This window comes from Myotis daubentonii, chromosome 3 (genome assembly GCF_963259705.1).
Source record: "Myotis daubentonii chromosome 3, mMyoDau2.1, whole genome shotgun sequence".
In the NCBI taxonomy this organism is placed as follows: domain Eukaryota; kingdom Metazoa; phylum Chordata; class Mammalia; order Chiroptera; family Vespertilionidae; genus Myotis; species Myotis daubentonii.
Window position 1 is genome coordinate 59,776,443 of NC_081842.1, and position 17,717 is coordinate 59,794,159.

At 40.1% G+C, this 17,717-nt stretch overlaps 1 protein-coding gene across 3 annotated transcripts in view; it reads left to right on the top strand.

Annotated features, from left to right (window-relative positions):
- The window catches only part of IQCB1 (IQ motif containing B1), a 53,370-nt gene extending 36,546 nt beyond the window's left edge, over positions 1–16,824 (top strand). For 2 of the 3 annotated variants that reach the window (XM_059687703.1, XM_059687705.1), the window contains 5 exons: positions 49–191; positions 2,963–3,111; positions 13,220–13,351; positions 15,038–15,194; positions 16,276–16,824. In XM_059687703.1, coding sequence (XP_059543686.1) covers positions 49–191; positions 2,963–3,111; positions 13,220–13,351; positions 15,038–15,194; positions 16,276–16,505 — 811 coding nt within the window. In that variant the 3' untranslated portion in view covers positions 16,506–16,824. The remainder of the gene's footprint in view (positions 1–48; positions 192–2,962; positions 3,112–13,219; positions 13,352–15,037; positions 15,195–16,275) is intronic. The other variant, XM_059687704.1, reaches the window with a different exon arrangement.
- The last annotated feature ends 893 nt before the right edge of the window (positions 16,825–17,717 follow it).

The following is a 17,717-nucleotide window of genomic DNA, read 5'->3' on the forward strand; positions in this document are numbered from 1 at the left end:
TATGATTTATGAAAATTGTACATATGGTATTTAATGTTTCCATCACAGATCTAAACGAGCAAAGATATTATTAAAACTAAAAAGACAGAAGGAAGAAGAGGACAACAGATTACAACTGCAACTTGAAAAGCAGAGAGCCATGAGACTTTCCCGAGAAGTACGGCTGAATATGCTTGAAATTGTTCATCCAGGTGGGTGGCAGTATCAATTTTATAAATGTAAGAATGTTTAGGATATCATTTAATAAACCAGATTTCCTAGTTACCTGATGATTACTTTTTTAAAATTTGGACCTTTTCTTTGTTTCTCCATTTTCAGATAAATCTTATTAAATCTCTTGACTTGAAAGAAAAGTTACTATTTTTCTGATTTAGGCCTCTTAGTTAATGACGAGCTACCTCTCCACTAATTTTTTTTATTCTTATCGTTCAGATAAATTAGAGAAATAGGTAAACATATTCTTAAAGATAGCTGTCAGTGAATTGAAGTAAGGAGTTAGAATATGACCCTTCTACCACTAGAACTTTACTCATGCCTCAATACAAATTTTCTAACACCTTCTTGCCACCTTTGACACACTAACCTGAAATTTTTTTAATTTAATTTTTTCCATCACCATTTATCCCCTCTATGTCCTCTTCCACTCCCCTCCCTCCTATCCCCCAAAAATCTTCACACTGTTGTTTATGTCCATGAGTTCTCTCTCTCTTTTTTTTCTTTTTTGGTCAATCCTTCCACCCTCCAACTACCACCACATTCCTCCACCAGAGCTATCTGCCTGCTCTCTATCTATGAGTCTGTTCTTTTTTTGCTTGGTAGTTCAGTTTATTCATTAAATTCTACACTTGAGTGAAATCATATGGTATTTATCTTTTCCTGACTGGCTTATTTCACTTAGTATAATGTTCTCCAGGTCCATCCATGCTGTTGCAAAGGGTAAAATTTTCTTCCTTTTTACTGCAGAGTAGTATTCCATTGTGTAAACGTACCACAGTTTTTTTATCCCCTTACCTGCTGATGGACACTCGGGCCGCTTCCAAATCTTGACTATACTGTATAATAAAAGCCTAATATGCTAAGTGTCCAGTTGTCCTGTCATCCGTTCAACCAAACAAAGCGAAACATGCTAATGATATGCTCAGGCTGCTGAACCACTCACTATGACATGGGCAGACAGTCGACCTGTGGACCAGTTGCTATGACGTGCACTGACCACCATGGGGCAAGCGATCTGACTGGTAGGTTAGCTTACTGCTGGGGTCCAGCTGATCGGGTCGTAGCAAGATGGGCCGGACATGCTCTGGAGCCCTCCCACAGTCTCTCCCCAGCTGGAGAACCTACCGCGACCCTCCCCAGCCTCGATTGTGCACCAGTAGGGCCCCTTGGCCTGGCCTGCACCCTCTCACAATCCGGGATCTCTCAGGGGATGTCAGAGAGCTGATTTCAGCCTGATCCCACAGGCCAGGCCAAGGGACCCCACTGGTGCACGAATTCATGTACCAGGCCTCTAGTTGTAAATAATGCTGCAATGAACATATATATATTCTTTTGAATTAGTGTTTCAGATTTCTTCGGATAAATTCCTAGAAGTGGAATTGCTGGGTCATAAGGCAGTTCCATTTTTAATTTTTTTAGTTAACTCCATAATGCTTTCCACAGTGGCTGCACCAACTTGCATTCCCACCACAGTGCACAAGGGTTCCCTTTTCTCCACATCCTCGCCAACACTTGTTGCTTGTTGAAAGTAATATTAAAATGTATTCTGAGAAATCTGACTGGTTTCAAGATTCTTTTTTTGTTCTTCTTCTTCCCTTCCTACTACTCATTTCCAGTGTCCTTCACTAGTTTTTTATTTCTCTTCCTTTCCATAAATATAGATGTTTCTTGGTATTCCAACTCCACCCCATTATTCTCATGTTGCTCTTCCTAAGGTATCTCATTCATAACTGTAGCTCCAACTACTAAGTGCTGAGTACTCTGAAATCTTGTCTCCATCCTTACCCACTCTCCTAAGCTTTGGTCCAGCAGAACTTTCCACAAAATGAAATTTCCTGTATCTGCACTGTTCAATACTTAGCCACTGGCTAGAGGTGACTATTGAGTACTTGAAATGTGGGTAGTGTACTTGATGACCTGAATTATTAATTTTACTTTATTTAAATTTAAGTAGCCATTGTGGCTAGTATCAACTATTTTGGACAACAGCTATGTAGCCAGCTGCCTGTGGGATAGCTTTACTTAGCTATCTACAAACATCCCAAAATCTAGTCCTTATCTCTCCCCTTAATTTCCTCTCTGTGTATTCCTAATCTCAGGTTATTGCACCAACAGTCTACTCAGTTTCTGATCTGTGAGACATACTAAAGTTCTGTCCCTCTCTTACCACCACATTTGGTTGGTCATTAAATCCTATCAAACATTTTTTTTGGAACTATCTCTCAAATACATCCCTTTTTATTATTACCTTCTATTGCCTTGTTCTATCAGTTAGCTACTGTGAACCCTGGGCTATATGCTGACTAACTCTGATAAATTAAAAAGAAAGTAATCAGTAGAATTGAGTGGGTGACTGGAGAGAAAGTTAGAAGCACACAGAGTGGATAATACATACATATGTTTTGCCCTTTCCCTCTGATGGTACTAAATGACTTTCTTACCATGTGCTTGTGATTCTTTTTCTAAATGTTCTTGCTATTGGATTTTTCAGCCCTTTTTTCTGTGACACAAAACATTATATGAGTCTTTTCTCTAAAGAAGTTGTATAATCTGAAATCTGAGAAACCTTTTGAAGCTCTTTCCTAAATTTTAGAATCATATAAAATAATGGGATTGGGAAAATAAGTAAACAGTATTAAAAAAACAAAACTGCAGGATTTTTGTTATTATCGTTGTCCTGGTTCCAGAATTTGAGTGAGAAAGCATAGAAATGAGTAGGTTGTAATAGTGTCTGTCCTCCTTTTAGGTCAGGTGGAAAAACATAATCGGGAAATAGAAGAGAAATCAGCATTAATTATCCAGAAACATTGGAGAGGGTACAGGGAAAGGAAAAATTTTCACCAACAGAAGCCATCTCTCGTGGAGTATAAAGCAGCTGTCACACTTCAGAGAGCAGTGAGTGTGATGTAGTAAAAGTACTAGATTAGGAGGAAAAACTTGGATTCAAATGTGACTTTGCTATTTACCTGCTATAAATCTTGGTCTACTCATTTAGCTTTCTGAGCCTTAGTTTCTCTTCTATAAAATAAGAACCTTCTTACAACTTACCAACTAATTCAGTCCTTAGTACTTTCATAGATCTTTATACACATTTACCATACAGCAGTGTTTATTTGTTAAATTTTTTCTTTCTTACTTGAGTTATGAACATCTCAGGATAAAGACCTAAGTGTTAATTTATTGTAGTCAGCTTTCAGCACGTGTCTGATGTTTAAAAGGATGTCTACCCTACCATTTTTCATTCAGGTTTTATTTGAGTCAGATGACCTAATTTATGGGAAAGTGTTTCGTAAATTTCAAAGTTCTATGCAAGTGCAGTATGTCGTATTTGATGTTTTTAATGCACAGATAATGTAATAAATATAATTTGATCATTATAATTTTTGAGTTACAGAAAGGTGTTCTTAAATTATCATTTTCTTGTGGTTTATCTGGAACATAGTAATATATATATATAACTTCCCAGAGAAAGGCCAGAACTGTTGTTTACTTCCTATTCTTCCCTTACCTGGCAAAAGCAGAATCATTGTTTTTTAGGTAGCTAAAAATTGAGAAAGTCCTATATAAAGTTGATTATATATATATATATGAATGCCTTGGAAAAACACTGCAGAAGAGTATTTATTTCATTTAATTACCAGTTTTCCTAATACCTGGTTAACTTTTATACTAGTATTTGTACTAGAGGCCCGATGCACGGGGGAGGCGGGGCGCGGGGGGGGGGGGGGGGTCCCTCAGCCTGGCTTGCACCCTTTCCAATCCGGGATCCCTCTCACTATCCGGGACCACTGGCTCCTAACCACTCACCTTCCTGATGCCCCTGATGGCCTGATCCTCCTAACTGCTCTCCCCTGCCGGCCTGATCCTCCTAACTGCTCTCCCCTGCCAGCCTGATCCTCCTAACTGCTCTCCCCTGCCAGCCTGATCCTCCTAACTGCTCTCCCCTGCCGGCCTGATCCTCCTAACTGCTCTCCCCTGCCGGCCTGATCCTCCTAACTGCTCTCCCCTGCCGGCCTGATCCTCCTAACTGCTCTCCCCTGCCGGCCTGATCCTCCTAACTGCTCTCCCCTGCCAGCCTGATCCTCCTAACTGCTCTCCCCTGCCGGCCTGATCCTCCTAACTGCTCTCCCCTGCCAGCCTGATCCTCCTAACTGCTCTCCCCTGCCGGCCTGATCCTCCTAACTGCTCTCCCCTGCCGGCCTGATTGCCCCTTACAGCCTCTGCTTCAGCCCCGCCACCGTGGCTTTGTCTGGAAGGATATTTGGAAGATGTCCAGTCTAATTAGCATATTACCCTTTTATTAGTATAGATTTCAGGTCCTATAGAATTTTACAATCCCTTATAGTTGAATGTTAGGTCAGTTTTGTTATTTTCACAGTGATAGGTTTTGAAAATTCTGAATTCTCTGAATAACTTTTTACAAAGATTTTTTAAAGCCATTAAAAAAATAGCCGGAACCAGTTTGGCTCAGTGGATAGAGCGTCGGCCTGCGGACTGAAGGGTCCCGGGTTTGATTCCGGTCAAGGGCATGTACCTGGGTTGTGGGCACATTCCCAGTGGGAGATGTGCATGAGGCAGCTGATCGATGTTTCTCTCTCACCGATGTTTCTAACTCTCTATCTCTCTCCCTTCCTCTCTGTAAAAAATCAATAAAATATATTTTTAAAAAATAATAATAATAAAGTGCTGGGAAAATAGGAAGAGGTCTCTGCCATCTCCTTCCTCGGGCTCTTAATCTTAGGCTTTATCTGCGTCAAATAGTCCTGCACCACCACTAAATCACACCCACACCTGATAGTTCTGCTAAATAAGATCATCTAAGGATTAAACCATGGATGTCAGTGCTGGAGATATATTCTTTTCTTTTTTTAAAATATATTTTATTGATTTTTTACAGAGAGGAAGGGAGAGGGATAGAGAGTTAGAAACATCAATGAGCGAGAAACATCGATCAGCTGCCTCCTGCACACTCCCTACTGGGTATGTGCCCACAACCAAGGTACATGCCCTTGACTGGAATCGAACCTGGGACCCTTGAGTCCGCAGGCCAATGCTCTATCCACTGAGCCAAACCGGTTAGGGCTGGAGATACTTTCTTTAGAGGAACCCTTGGGTCCTTTCTAATACTTTTACCTCATGGCAACCTCCTTGTTAAAACTCTTCCCTGTCAAAGAATCAACTGGGTCTTATATTAATTTGACTCGCTACCTTATCTGTAGGTACGCCCAATACATTGTAAAAGGGTCCTCTACCTAAAGTGAGGTACCCCCAATTTGTCCACCATTCCTTTGACAGAAAAGCAGGGGTCATTATAGGAGAAAATCTGAGGACAATGAAGGCAGGGTTGTTTTGGTTTTTACACTTTCTTTTGGCATAAGAGAAAAAATATTCGCCAGATCTGCCTAATATCTTAACCACCCAAAAAGAGGAATATTGGTTTCCATTGAAGCAAGATCAAAAGAGATTTTTTATGGAAAAATAATTTTTATAGTCTTTGCAGGTCACTACTAAAAATAACAGTTAAGCTCTGGCTGGTGTGACTCAGTTGGTAGTAGTGTTGCCCCATACACCAAAAGGTGGCAGGTTTAATTCCTGGTAAGGACACATACCCAGGTTGTGTGTTCAGTCCCTTTTTGGGTCTTGCGCGGGAGGCAATTAGTTGATGTTTCTCTCGCACAATAATGTTTCTCTCTCTCTCTCTCTCTCTCTTCCCTCCCTCCCTCCCTCCCTCCCTCCCTCCCTCCCTCCCTCCCTCTCTTTAAAAAAAAACAAAATAAAATAACAGTGAAGCCAAAGAAAAGCTAGTCAAATATAGAAAAGGAAAGAAGAGGATTACTTTAAAAGAGGGAATGGAGAAAGAAAAGTGAAAGTACAGACAGGGAAGAAAAAGAAAAGTAGTAGAGAAAATCAGAACAGGGCAATGGTTAGTAAAAGATATACTTGCCACATTTTTTAAGCATCCATTTCTAAGACATACACTTAATTGGACTTGTATTGCTCAATATAGTAGCCACTAACAACATGTGGCTATTGAGTACTTACATGTAGTTAATCCAAGTTGAAACGCGTTGTAAATGTAAAATACCCACCAGATTTTGAAGACTTACTATGGAATAAAAAAGTAAAATATCTCATTAATAATTTTGATATTGATTTTATGTTGAAATGCTAATATTTTATATATATATGTGAAAAATGTTAACTTTACATGTTTCTTTTTACTTTTTTAAATATATCTATTAGATAACTTAAAATTGCATGCGTGACTTGCATTATACAGGGTGAGTCAAAAGTGAGTTTATAGTTGTTCATATGGAGAAATAATACAATAATAATAATACAAGAGTAAACTGTGTTTTATGTACTCACAATTCTAAACCTACTTTTGCCCCACTCTGTATTTCTGTTGCCACTCTAGTTGACCTTGGTAAGAAAGAAAACAATCATCAGTTTCACAGAAAAATGTAGGGTTTATCATTTCATTGAATTCATCCCTCAGGGAACTGGTTATTAGTGTCCTTCACAGAGAAAGGCTAGAACTGTTGTTCACCTTCTGTTCCTCCTTTACCTGGCAAAAGCAGAGTAATTATTTTTTAGGTAGCTAAAAATTGAGAAAGTCCTATGTAAAGTTGGAATTCTCTGTAGTGGTGTAGTGTTGGAATTCAATTTGTTTTTTTGGTATTTATTGATTTTGAGAGAGAGAAAGAGAGAGAAAAAAAAAATCAATCTGAGAGAGAAACATTGATTGCCTCCCCTTCCCAAGCCCCAACCAGGATTAAACCCACCACCTTTTGGTGTATGGGATGATGCCCCAACCAACCGAGCTACACCAGCCAGGTTGGAATTCAGTTTGAAGTTAGCTACCTTTTTCTTTTGATGTTGCAGAATTTTTTTTTTTTTTTGTCGTCTCGTCTCTTAAGAAGTTTAGAAGGTAGGTCATGGTTGCTATCCCTTGATTCTAGAGCAGGGGTGGGCAAACTTTTTGACTCGAGGGCCACAATGGGTTCTTAAACTGGACCAGAGGGCCGGAACAAAGGCATGGATGGAGTGTTTGTGTGAACTAATATAAATTCAAAGTAAACATCAACACTAATAAAAGAGAAAAATGGTAATTGGTGTACGAGCTACCCTTTTCATTGGCTAATCAGGGCTATATGCAAATTAACTGCCAACTAAGATTGGCAGTTAACTGCCAACAAGATGGCGGTTAATTTGCATATGTAGGCACAATGCAGGGAGGCGAAAGGGAAAGCAGGAAGAAGCCCCCTGCCACTGACAGTGATCGGAAACCCAGGGGGGAGCTAAGAGCTGGGGGGCAGGGCAAAGGCAGCCCTGGGGCCGCCTTTGCCCTGCCCCCCCAGCCATGATCTGAGAATCAGGTGCCTTTTCCGCCCTGGCCAGTGATAGCAGGAAGTAGGGGTGGAGCCAGCGATGGGAGCTGGGCACGGACGAAGCTGGCAGTCCCAGGAGCTAGGGGCCCCTTGCCTGGGCCTAAAGCGAAGCCCACGATCGTGGGGCCGCTGCAGCTGTGGGTCCCCGCTGCCCGGGCCAGATGACTCAGCCAGAGGCGTCAGGCTTGGGCAAGGGGCCGATCCTGCGATTGGAGGGTGATGGGGGTCAACGCCTGAGGGCTCCCAGTACGTGAGAGGGGGCAGGCTGGGCTGAGGGACACTCCCCCCCCCACACACACACACACCCAGTGCACGAATTTCGTGCACCGAGCCCCTAGTCATTACATAAAAGGGTACGGTCTTTTTTTTTTCTTTTTTTTTTTTTTTTAGTTTTATTCATTTCAAATGGGCCAGATCTGGCCCGCAGGCCGTAGTTTGCCCACGGCTGTTCTAGAGCCAGAATGATGGCTAATTCTTGCTATTTGATTGCAGCGGAAAAGTACTATAGTGCCATTACACATGTCCATCACAGACCTACCACAAAAGCACTTAGTGAAACAAACCATTGGCAGTTGAGAAAATAAATAAAAATTGGGGAGTAAATACAATTTCAGAAAGTCCTGAAATGACATAGAATGGGGAAAAGATACAGAAAAGTCAAGGTGAGGCCCTAGCCGGTTTGGCTTAGTGGATAGAGCGTCGGCCTATGGACTGAAAGGTCCCAGGTTCGATTTCCGTCAAGGGCACATGCCCAGGTTGTGGGCTCGATCCCCATTGGGGTGTGCAGTAGGCAGCTGATCAGTGGTTTTCTCTCATCATTGATGTTTCTTTCTCTCCCTCTCCCTTCTTCTCTAAAATCAATAAAATCAAAATAAAAAAGGTCAAGGTGGGCTTTTTCTTATCTAAGGAGAGATTCCTGTTTTGGAACATTTACTTTGAAGTTCCCAGCATAGCATCATAAGCATAGGATGGTACTGAAAGCCAGAGGTGGAGGAAAGGTAGGAGAAGTAAGGAAGAAAAATCAAGAAAAGGGAAGAATAGAAGGAAAGGAGAGGGTCTCTCAAAAGGAGGGTGCAAGTACAGTTTAAGGCTTGGTTTCTATACTAAAAACACAGGAGTATTAGGGAAATTATATATACTGAATGTGAAGACCTCCAGTCCTTTTCCTCATCTCAGCTCTCAGGGTGCTGTCAGCCAGGTTTATATCCTATACACAGTAGATTGAATGTGTTTTCTTTGGGAAATCTGAATAGCCCAAGGGAAAAGTCTTAAGTATACTCACAGTGAGGTAACCCAGTGAAACCACCCAGTTCAGAAGCCCAATATTGAAGGACATAGGAGATACATCCTACCCACCTACTGCTCAGAATTTCTAAATAACTCATAAATATCAGCTGAAAGTATCACAGGACATCTGAAGAAAACTAAAGTTGAATAAAACTACTTGGTAAAAATAGAGATATTACAAGGGTAAGAAAACTTAAAAAATCTATTATTTCCTCAGACAGTAAAATAAAATAATACATGAAACAAAACCAGAATGCTTATAAGGAGAAAAAATAGATTAAAATTTAATAGGAAAAGAAAGGACGTGCCCTGACTGGTTTGGCTCAGTGGATAGAGTATTGGCCTGCAGACTGAAAGGTCCCAGGTTCGATTCCGGTCAAGGGCATGTACCTTTGTTGCGGGCACATCCCCAGTAGGAGGGTGTGCAGGAGGCAGCTGATCGATGTTTCTCTCTCATCGATGTTTCTAACTCTCTATTCCTCTCCCTTCCTCTCTGTAAAAAATCAGTAAAATATATTTAAAAGAAAGAAAAGACGTAATAAAAGTGCTAGGAAAACAGGTTTGGGAAACCTAGGAAGCAGGGCAAAAAGAAAAGATAGCCAGTCCAGGAAGTCAGACACCACATTTGAATCAAACAACCAAAAAAAACCTGAGGGGTGGAAATCAAATAATTTAAGGTTTCCCAGAACTGAATGTCATGAGTTTTAGATGAAGAGGTCTGACTCCTGTAATATAATGACAGAAACACCTACATTTATTTCACATTACTGTGAAATACACTGGGAAGAAAACTACTTCTCAACAGCATCATTAGAAGCAAAAAGGCATTGGAGAAAGACTGTGACATGCCTAAGCAAAAATTATTTCCAACTAGAATTCTGTACCCGACTAAACCATCTGTTAAAGGTAAACATAGACTAAAGACATTTTTATGCATCACAAAGTCTCTAAAAGGAATAACCCAAGAAAGAAAACAACATAGAATCCAGGAAACACAAAGGAAAGATGAAAAGAGTCCCCAAGATGATAGTGAATGAGAGCTCAGGATGATAGCTATGCATGAGTCACAGAGAGCAATCAATCCAAATTGGAGCATGTGAGAACGCTTCAGAAAATGTGTATCCAAACAAAATGAATTTGATAAAATGCCTGATGTGTTTTAATGTATTGAAAATTAGGGCAGAGTTTCTGATCAGTGATAAATATATAGAAAACTAAGCATAAGAAAACAAAATTATTAATTCTAGTGAAAATAAAAGATATACAAGGAAGGAAAAGTAATCATGTTCAAAATTTATGTAGTAACTAGATGCCCATCAAGTGAAATCGCATGGCCCCGCCCACCCACGCAGCCTTGCTGTGCTTGTAGCCCTGCCCACCCATGCATGCCCTGCCATGCTCATAGCCCTGCCCAGCCACTGCGCAGCCCCACCCACATGCACCGGTCTTTGGTGGTACGGCATTAGGGCCACAGGCCTTTTATCCTATATAATAGAGGTAATATGCAAATTAACCCTCACGCCCTCACAAGATGGCTGCCTACAACCAGGCTGGCAAGGGGGTTAGTGAGGGACGACCAAACTACTGAACAAGCAGGCTGTGTGGGGCAACCAGGCCGGCAGGGAGGTTAGTGAGGGACGACCAAACAACTAAACAAGCAGGCTGCGTGGGGCAACCAGGCCGGCAGGGGGTTAGTGAGGGACAACTAACGACTGAACAGCAGGCTGTGTGGGGTGACCAGGCTGGTGGGGGGGGGCCATGGGGGGCAACCAGGCCGGCAGGGGGGGCAGTGAGGGGAGACTAGGCTGGCGGAGGGCACAGCTGGGGGAGATCAGGCCAGTGGGAGGGCAGTTAGGGGCGACAAGGCTGGCGGCGGGGCAGTTGGGGGTGACCAGGCCAGCAGGGAGGGGCAGTTAGGAGCGACCAGGCTGGCAGGCAGGGAGGGAGCAGTTGGGGGCAACCTGGGCAGCAGCGGGGGTCAGGGGCGACCAGGCTGGTAGGGGGGGCAGTTAGGGGCGATCAGGCCAGCACACAGAGACAGTGGGGGCAATCAGGCCAGCGGGGGCGGGGGGGCAGTTAGGGATGACCAGGCAGGCAGGCAGGTGAGTGATTAGGAGCCAGTGGTCCAGGATTGTGAGAGGGATGTCTGACTGCCTGTTTAGGCCCGATCCTGGATGGGGCCTAAACTGGCAGTCGGACATCCCCCAAGGAGTCCCAGATTAGAGAGAGTGCAGGCTGGGCTGACGGGACCCTCCCCTATCTCCCCGTGCACGAATTTCGTGCACTGGGCCTCTAGTAATATAGATAATGATGTAAACATGAACATTGACTTAACTGAAATTATGATATATTTTTTTCATCTTATTTATCGTTTACACAATGGACTACTACATGCTATAATTTTATTTTTCAATTACAGGTTACATTCAATATTTTTTATTAGTTTCCGGTGTATAGCATTTAGACCAGGGGTCCTCAAACTACAGCCCGCAGGCCACATGCGGCCCGCCGAAAACATTTATCCGGCCCGCCGGGTGTTTTTGCTTAGCAGCCGACTACTTTTCTTTTAAACTATAGTTCGGCCCTCCAACAGTCTGAGGGACAGTGAACTGGCCCCCTGTTTAAAAAGTTTGAGAACCCCTGATTTAGACAGTCATATGCTTTACAAAATGATCCCCCAGTATTTCCAATACCAACCTGGCATCATACATAATTATTATAAGATTTTCCCTATGTGGTACTTTACATCACCATGACTATTTTGTAATTAATATTTGGGTGTTTGGTGATATGGAAAGTATGTGGGTTTACAAGCAGTGAAAAAGCTAAATCTCTGCCTTCCATACAAGAAAGTCATTGAATAATACCTGTATCTGAAAAATCACAGAGAAGTAAGTGGAGATAAGCATCTAAAGAAAAACATGGAAGAGTTAAAGTTGTCTTTGGGGGGAAGGAAACTGGCAGAGAAAGAGAGGTTGTTTTTTTTGTTAATAATTCTTGTAAAAATGACACTTTAAAAAATAGAATTACATAAACTTTTTCTGGGAAACATCAAACTTTTAGTAAAAGCCTAAAAATACTTTAGGCTTTTCAGGCCATGAAGTCTATTGCAACTATTCACTTCTATAATTGGAAGCTATAGACAATACATAAACAAATGAATGTGACTGCGTTTCAATAAAACTTTATTTATAGACACTGAATTATGGATTTCATATGTCACAAAATATTTTTTTTTAACTTTGTAACCAGATAAAAGGTAAAAAAGCCTACTCTTAACTCGAAAACCATTCAAAAATAGGCAGCAAGCTAGACTTGGCCTGAGGGCCATAATTTGCCAACCCTTGCCTTAAACCAGCGATTTTCAACCAGTGTGCCATTACACACTGGTGTGCTGCAGGAATTTTAAAACATGCACTACCTGACTATTTAGACAGGAGCACTGACCTCTTTTCCCTTAGCTCAGTGGTCAGCAAATTCAATAGTCAACAGAGCCAAATATCAACAGTACAACTATTAAAATTTCTTTTGAGAGCCAAATTTTTTAAACTTAAACTATATAGGTAGGTACATTGTTATTAACTTAATTAGGGTACTCCTAAGGCTTAGGAAGAGCCACACTCAAGGGACCAAAGAGCAGCATGTGGCTCGCGAGCCGCAGTGTCCCGACCATGGCCTTAGATTGTCAAATAAAAAAATGACAACAGCCAACACAATAGCTATCTGGTGTGCCGCAGAATTTTAGCAATTTGTTTATGTGTGTCATGAGGTGAAAATCATTGCCTTAAACAATATGAACTTCAATGGGAAAAAAAAAAAAACTGCAAAGAAGGGAGAATAGTGAAAAAAATAGGGCAGAATAATTTCAAATTTGTCTCCAAATCTTGCCTTTTAACAAGATTTTCTGTTTTACCAGAATTCCATTCTAAAGGAAATGAGGAAGAACATTCATTTACAAAGCTTTAACTTATAGATTATCCTTTGGATCTTTACAATCTGTAGGCTAAGTAGAATTAGGGTCACTGTTTCTGTCCTATAGAGATAAGGGACTAGCATTGAAACTAGAACTCAGTGCTTATTTCCTGTTTTTCCTCTTTATTGTTTATGCACAAATAATACATGAATATATCCTTGTAAAATATGAAAATACTACAGAAGAATGTAATTAAAAAGTAATTATTTTCTCTCATCCCTGTCATAGCCCCATCCCTCTCCTCATACACACTGAGTTAACAGCTATTGCAGTATTGTTGCCTCCATATTTTGTTGTAAGAAGAAATTAGTTCTATTAGGGAAGAAAAATCATAAATCTTTTTTTCCCCCAGACTCTTAAATTTCTAGCAAAGTGCCGTACAAAAAAGAAACTATTTGCTCCTTGGCAAGGACTCAGAGAACTCACTGATGCACGTAGAGTTGAACTGAAGCAACATGTTGATGACTATGTCAGAAGACATCCAGTATGTAGTTTTCTATCCTATATCAGTGTTTCATTATTTTAGTACATGATATTTGCCAACAAAGCATTGTCTCAGATGGATATGTACATATATTGATGGTGTAAGGCAAAGCAGTTGCTTTATCATAGAGTTAATGGATTTAGAGTCTTCTCTATAATTTTATGGACCAGAGATGTGTAGTCAGTTATACAGGAGGGACTTTGCTTCCAGTCAGTTATTTTCCATACTGCATTAGCAAGACTGTCTCCACATTCACACCAACATTTGTTATTTTTACATCCTAATGGGTGAAGTGGTATTGTAATTTGGATTTGCATTTCCCTGATGATCAGTGATTTAAAGCATCTTTTCATGTTTTTATTGGCCTTTTTAAAATCTTTTTGGAGAAATGTCTATTCAGGTTCTTTGTTTATGTTATAAGTAGATTGTTTTGTTGTTGAGTTTTAGGAGTTCTCTATATATTTTGGATATTAATCCCTTATCAGACACATGATTTGCAAATATTTTCTCCCATTCATTGGGCTTCCTTTTTAATTTATGGATAGTGTAAAACTTTGATTGCACAAAAGTTTTAATTTTCATGAAGACTAGTTTGTCTTTGTCTTCTTTTGTAGTCTGTGCCTTCAGTTTTATATCCAAGAAATCATTGCAAAATCCAATGTCAAGTTTTCCTCCATTTTTTTTCTATGAGTTTAATAGTTTTAGCTCTTACATTTAGATCTTTAATGTCCCTTTTTTTTTTTTTTAATGCATTATGTGATTCTGATGCATACTCCTGTTTAAAAAATAAGCCCTAGCTGGTTTGGCTCAGTGGATAGAGCATTGCCCTGTGGACTCAAGGGTCTCCGGTTCAATTCCGGGCAAGGGCACATGCCTCGGTTTTGGGCTTAATCCCCAGTGGAGGGTATGCAGGAGGCAGCTGATCAATGATTCTTTCTCATCATTGATGTTTCTGTCTCTCTCTCCCTTTCCTTTCCTCCCTGAAATCAATAAAATTACTATTTTTTTAAAGTTCTGGTTTAGCCATTTTATAGTGCACCTGTTTAAGATTCCATGGCTGAAAAGTGAGATGTTAGCTGGAACAGAGCTGAATCCAAGATGCAGGAATTGGAATTTTTGTGGTGTTGGAAGCTTTAGCAGCTTTAAAGTTAAATTTCATTCTGATCCAAACTAATTAGTTAAGTTCCCTTTAAAGTAGCTGACTGGCCAAAAGAACATGATCCTTTAGCTGATTTTGTCCCTTGTTCTATGAAATCAGAAGCAGTTACAAGATGGCTTAGATAAGTTTGGGAATCGTAATATAACTAAGATAGTCTTATCAGGTGGGGTCTAGAACAGACGGGTTGGCCTTGTTACTTCTCTTCCAGGCCATGTCTTCACCAAACCATTTATAATTTTTACTATAATTTCTAGGTCTTCTCCCTTCTCCCAGAATACCATACTGTGTGAGGAAGTGAGGCATAGGAGCATACCAAAAAGAAACTTCCCCACCTATATTTTCATCTAAAGCTGCTTTTAAGAATCTATTTAAATGCTTGCACAAGAGTAGAAGGTGGACATCAGTCATAACAATCAACTAATAGATGAGAGACAAGCATTCTGGAACCTCTGCTAAGTAGTTGAGGGAAACATACTTTGGTATATATGTCCTTCCTGTGACAGTTTTTTTATGTCCTCTGTTTCAAGAGCTCTCAGATGTCAGATGTGGCCAGCAGAGAGCTCCATTCCCAAGCACAAGAACGACTACAACACTACTTCATGGGCAGAGCCCTAGAAGATAGAGCCCAACAGCACAGAGATGCTCTGAAGGCGCAGATCAGTACCAACATTGAGCAGTTAATGAGTATGTGCTCATTCCATTTTTATTTTCTAAAAGGAACCTTTACAAGATTTTGTGATATTAAAAATCTTCAGAAGGAAAACACCGTTTAGTGATCTTTTAGTCCATCTCCTATCCTTAGAAATTTCTACTTCTAGGTCATACCAACACCCAGTGTTTCCAAATGATGCAGATCCCATAACCTCCTTCTTGACTACTTCCTCCAGCCTTTCTATCATTCATGTGCATCAACTCAGACAAAGTTATTCACTTTAAAGATACTAATACCAGGCATAGCTGGTTTGACTCCGATAAAGCATCGGCCTGTGGAGTGAAGGGTCATAGGTTTAATTACGGCCAGGGCACATGCCCAGGTTGCAGGCTCGATCCCGGGGGGAGGGGGGTGGGCTGTACAGGAGGCAGCTAATCAATGATTCTCTCTCATCTTGATTTTTCTCCCTCTCCCTTCCTCTCTGAAATCAATTTAAAAAAAAGAAGTTACTAAGACCTACTAGCCAGATTGAGCCAGATTCTATTATGTAGTCTCAAAAGCTGTTGATCATATTTTAGAAGTAGATGATAGCAGTGGTTACAGTGCCATTTTATAATTTTTAATGACGGGCTTTCACAAAATTGAATTTATCTAATCATCACTGGTGCATTTAATGAGCTATCCCATCTGTGAAGCCATAGTGTTTCAGTCAGCCTCTAAAACACTTGAAATAGCAGAGGGGACTGGGGTCCTCTATTTCATGACATTACTTGAAAGTTTTGTATTTTTGAATGAATAAGTGGCTATAACTGAGACTCATCTGTAGGATGGAGTTCTGCTATTATTTTAAATATTCCTGCTTATAAATAAATCTGCATCTTATTTTATTCTTTTAAACACAGAATGAGGGAGTTGGGTGCAGTTCCTGCCAGCCACGCCACAACTACAACTTGTGAATAGTTACATGCCACCTAGACTTAGCAATGATGATAGATTCAGAGTTGGAACTATGTCCCTGCCTGTTATTGCAGAATTTTGACTCTGTAGTTTCCAAGTTCCTCCTTGTTTGTACAGAACTCTTCCACTTACCTGTTTATTTTCTATTTACTACAGAGGCACCAAGTCTGAAGGAGGCAGAAGGGAAAGAACCTGAGCTCTTCCTAAGTAGATCCAGACCTGTGGCGGCCAAAGCCAAGCAGGCCCATCTCACCACTCTGAAGCATATACAAGCACCTTGGTGGAAAAAGCTCGGGGAAGAAGCAGGAGATGAGATTGCTGTCCCAAAGGATGAGCTTAGTTTAGAATTAGGAACTTTATTCATTGGTGGAACCAAACCGCCTTAACGAGTTATCCTGAGAAATGATATAAATCCTACATTTCAGGAGATTATATTGGCCTGCCTCTGGCATGCTTTGACAAAACTTATGGTTTTTCAGAGGTTCTAAGCAAAGAGTTACCTTCTACCTCTATCTCAGTTGTTTTCTTTTTTTTCACACACCTCCATCCCTGGCCACACACACAAATTGCTGTGGCTTTTATTGTGGAACTAAACTGAGCATGTTATTCTACTGCTTTTATAAAATGTGATATTTCTCTTTTTGTTTCTGCTGTTTTCCAACTAAAGTTGTTTTCAAAATAAATACCTTCAACAGTTCTGAAAAACTTGTCAGACTTACTTCAACTTTTCACATTTATTATTAAAATTCCTATTCTATGAATACAGAAAGTGTACTCTTGGCCTTTATTAAAGTAAGGAAAAGGTCAACTGATAGACATTTAACTATTTTCTACAAAATATTGTTTGAACTCAATTTCTATCTTGTTATTTCTAGAAGGAACTACATTTAAAAAATCCTAGGATTCAATGCAATAAAAAATGTCTCCATATAAAAACTGCGTTCTTTCTATAAGAAATATAAAGCCCACCATTTCCTTATTTATCTTGTCTCCTAGGAATCTCAGAGCTAAATATAATGCTTAATTTCTGTTATGTTCCTAGGTACCTATATGATTATTTGGTTCCAACCTAATAATTTCTGATAATCCCTATTTATCTTTGTGTTTTAATAGCAAAAGCCACCACTATTTATGTTTGTTAACAATACAGAATTTAAGTTAAAATCAATTAGCAAATCATGGACTCCATATAAGGAACGATGGAGTGTGTGTTTTTTATAAATGAGTGGTAATACCAGTATTTCGGGATGGAAAGACCAAATAGCATAATGTCCATTCCCAAAGTTGAGTTTAGTAAAATTCTAGTCAAAATCCTAAAATAACTTTTAATAATAATTGGAAAATAAATGTATAAAAATTCATCTGTGAATAAGCAAATGAGAGTTCTGGTTTCACTTAGAATGTAGAAAGCTACATGAGAATGTTGTTCCTACCTTAAAATAAATGCTAGGTAATCTACAAAAATAACTTTTTTTTAGCCTATCAGTTAAAGCCTCAAGAAAACTAAGTAAATTGAGATAGGGCTCAGTATCTGTGAAATGAACTATTTCATAGTTAGTAGAGCATTGGAGACTAAGGTAACAGGATAAGAAATGATA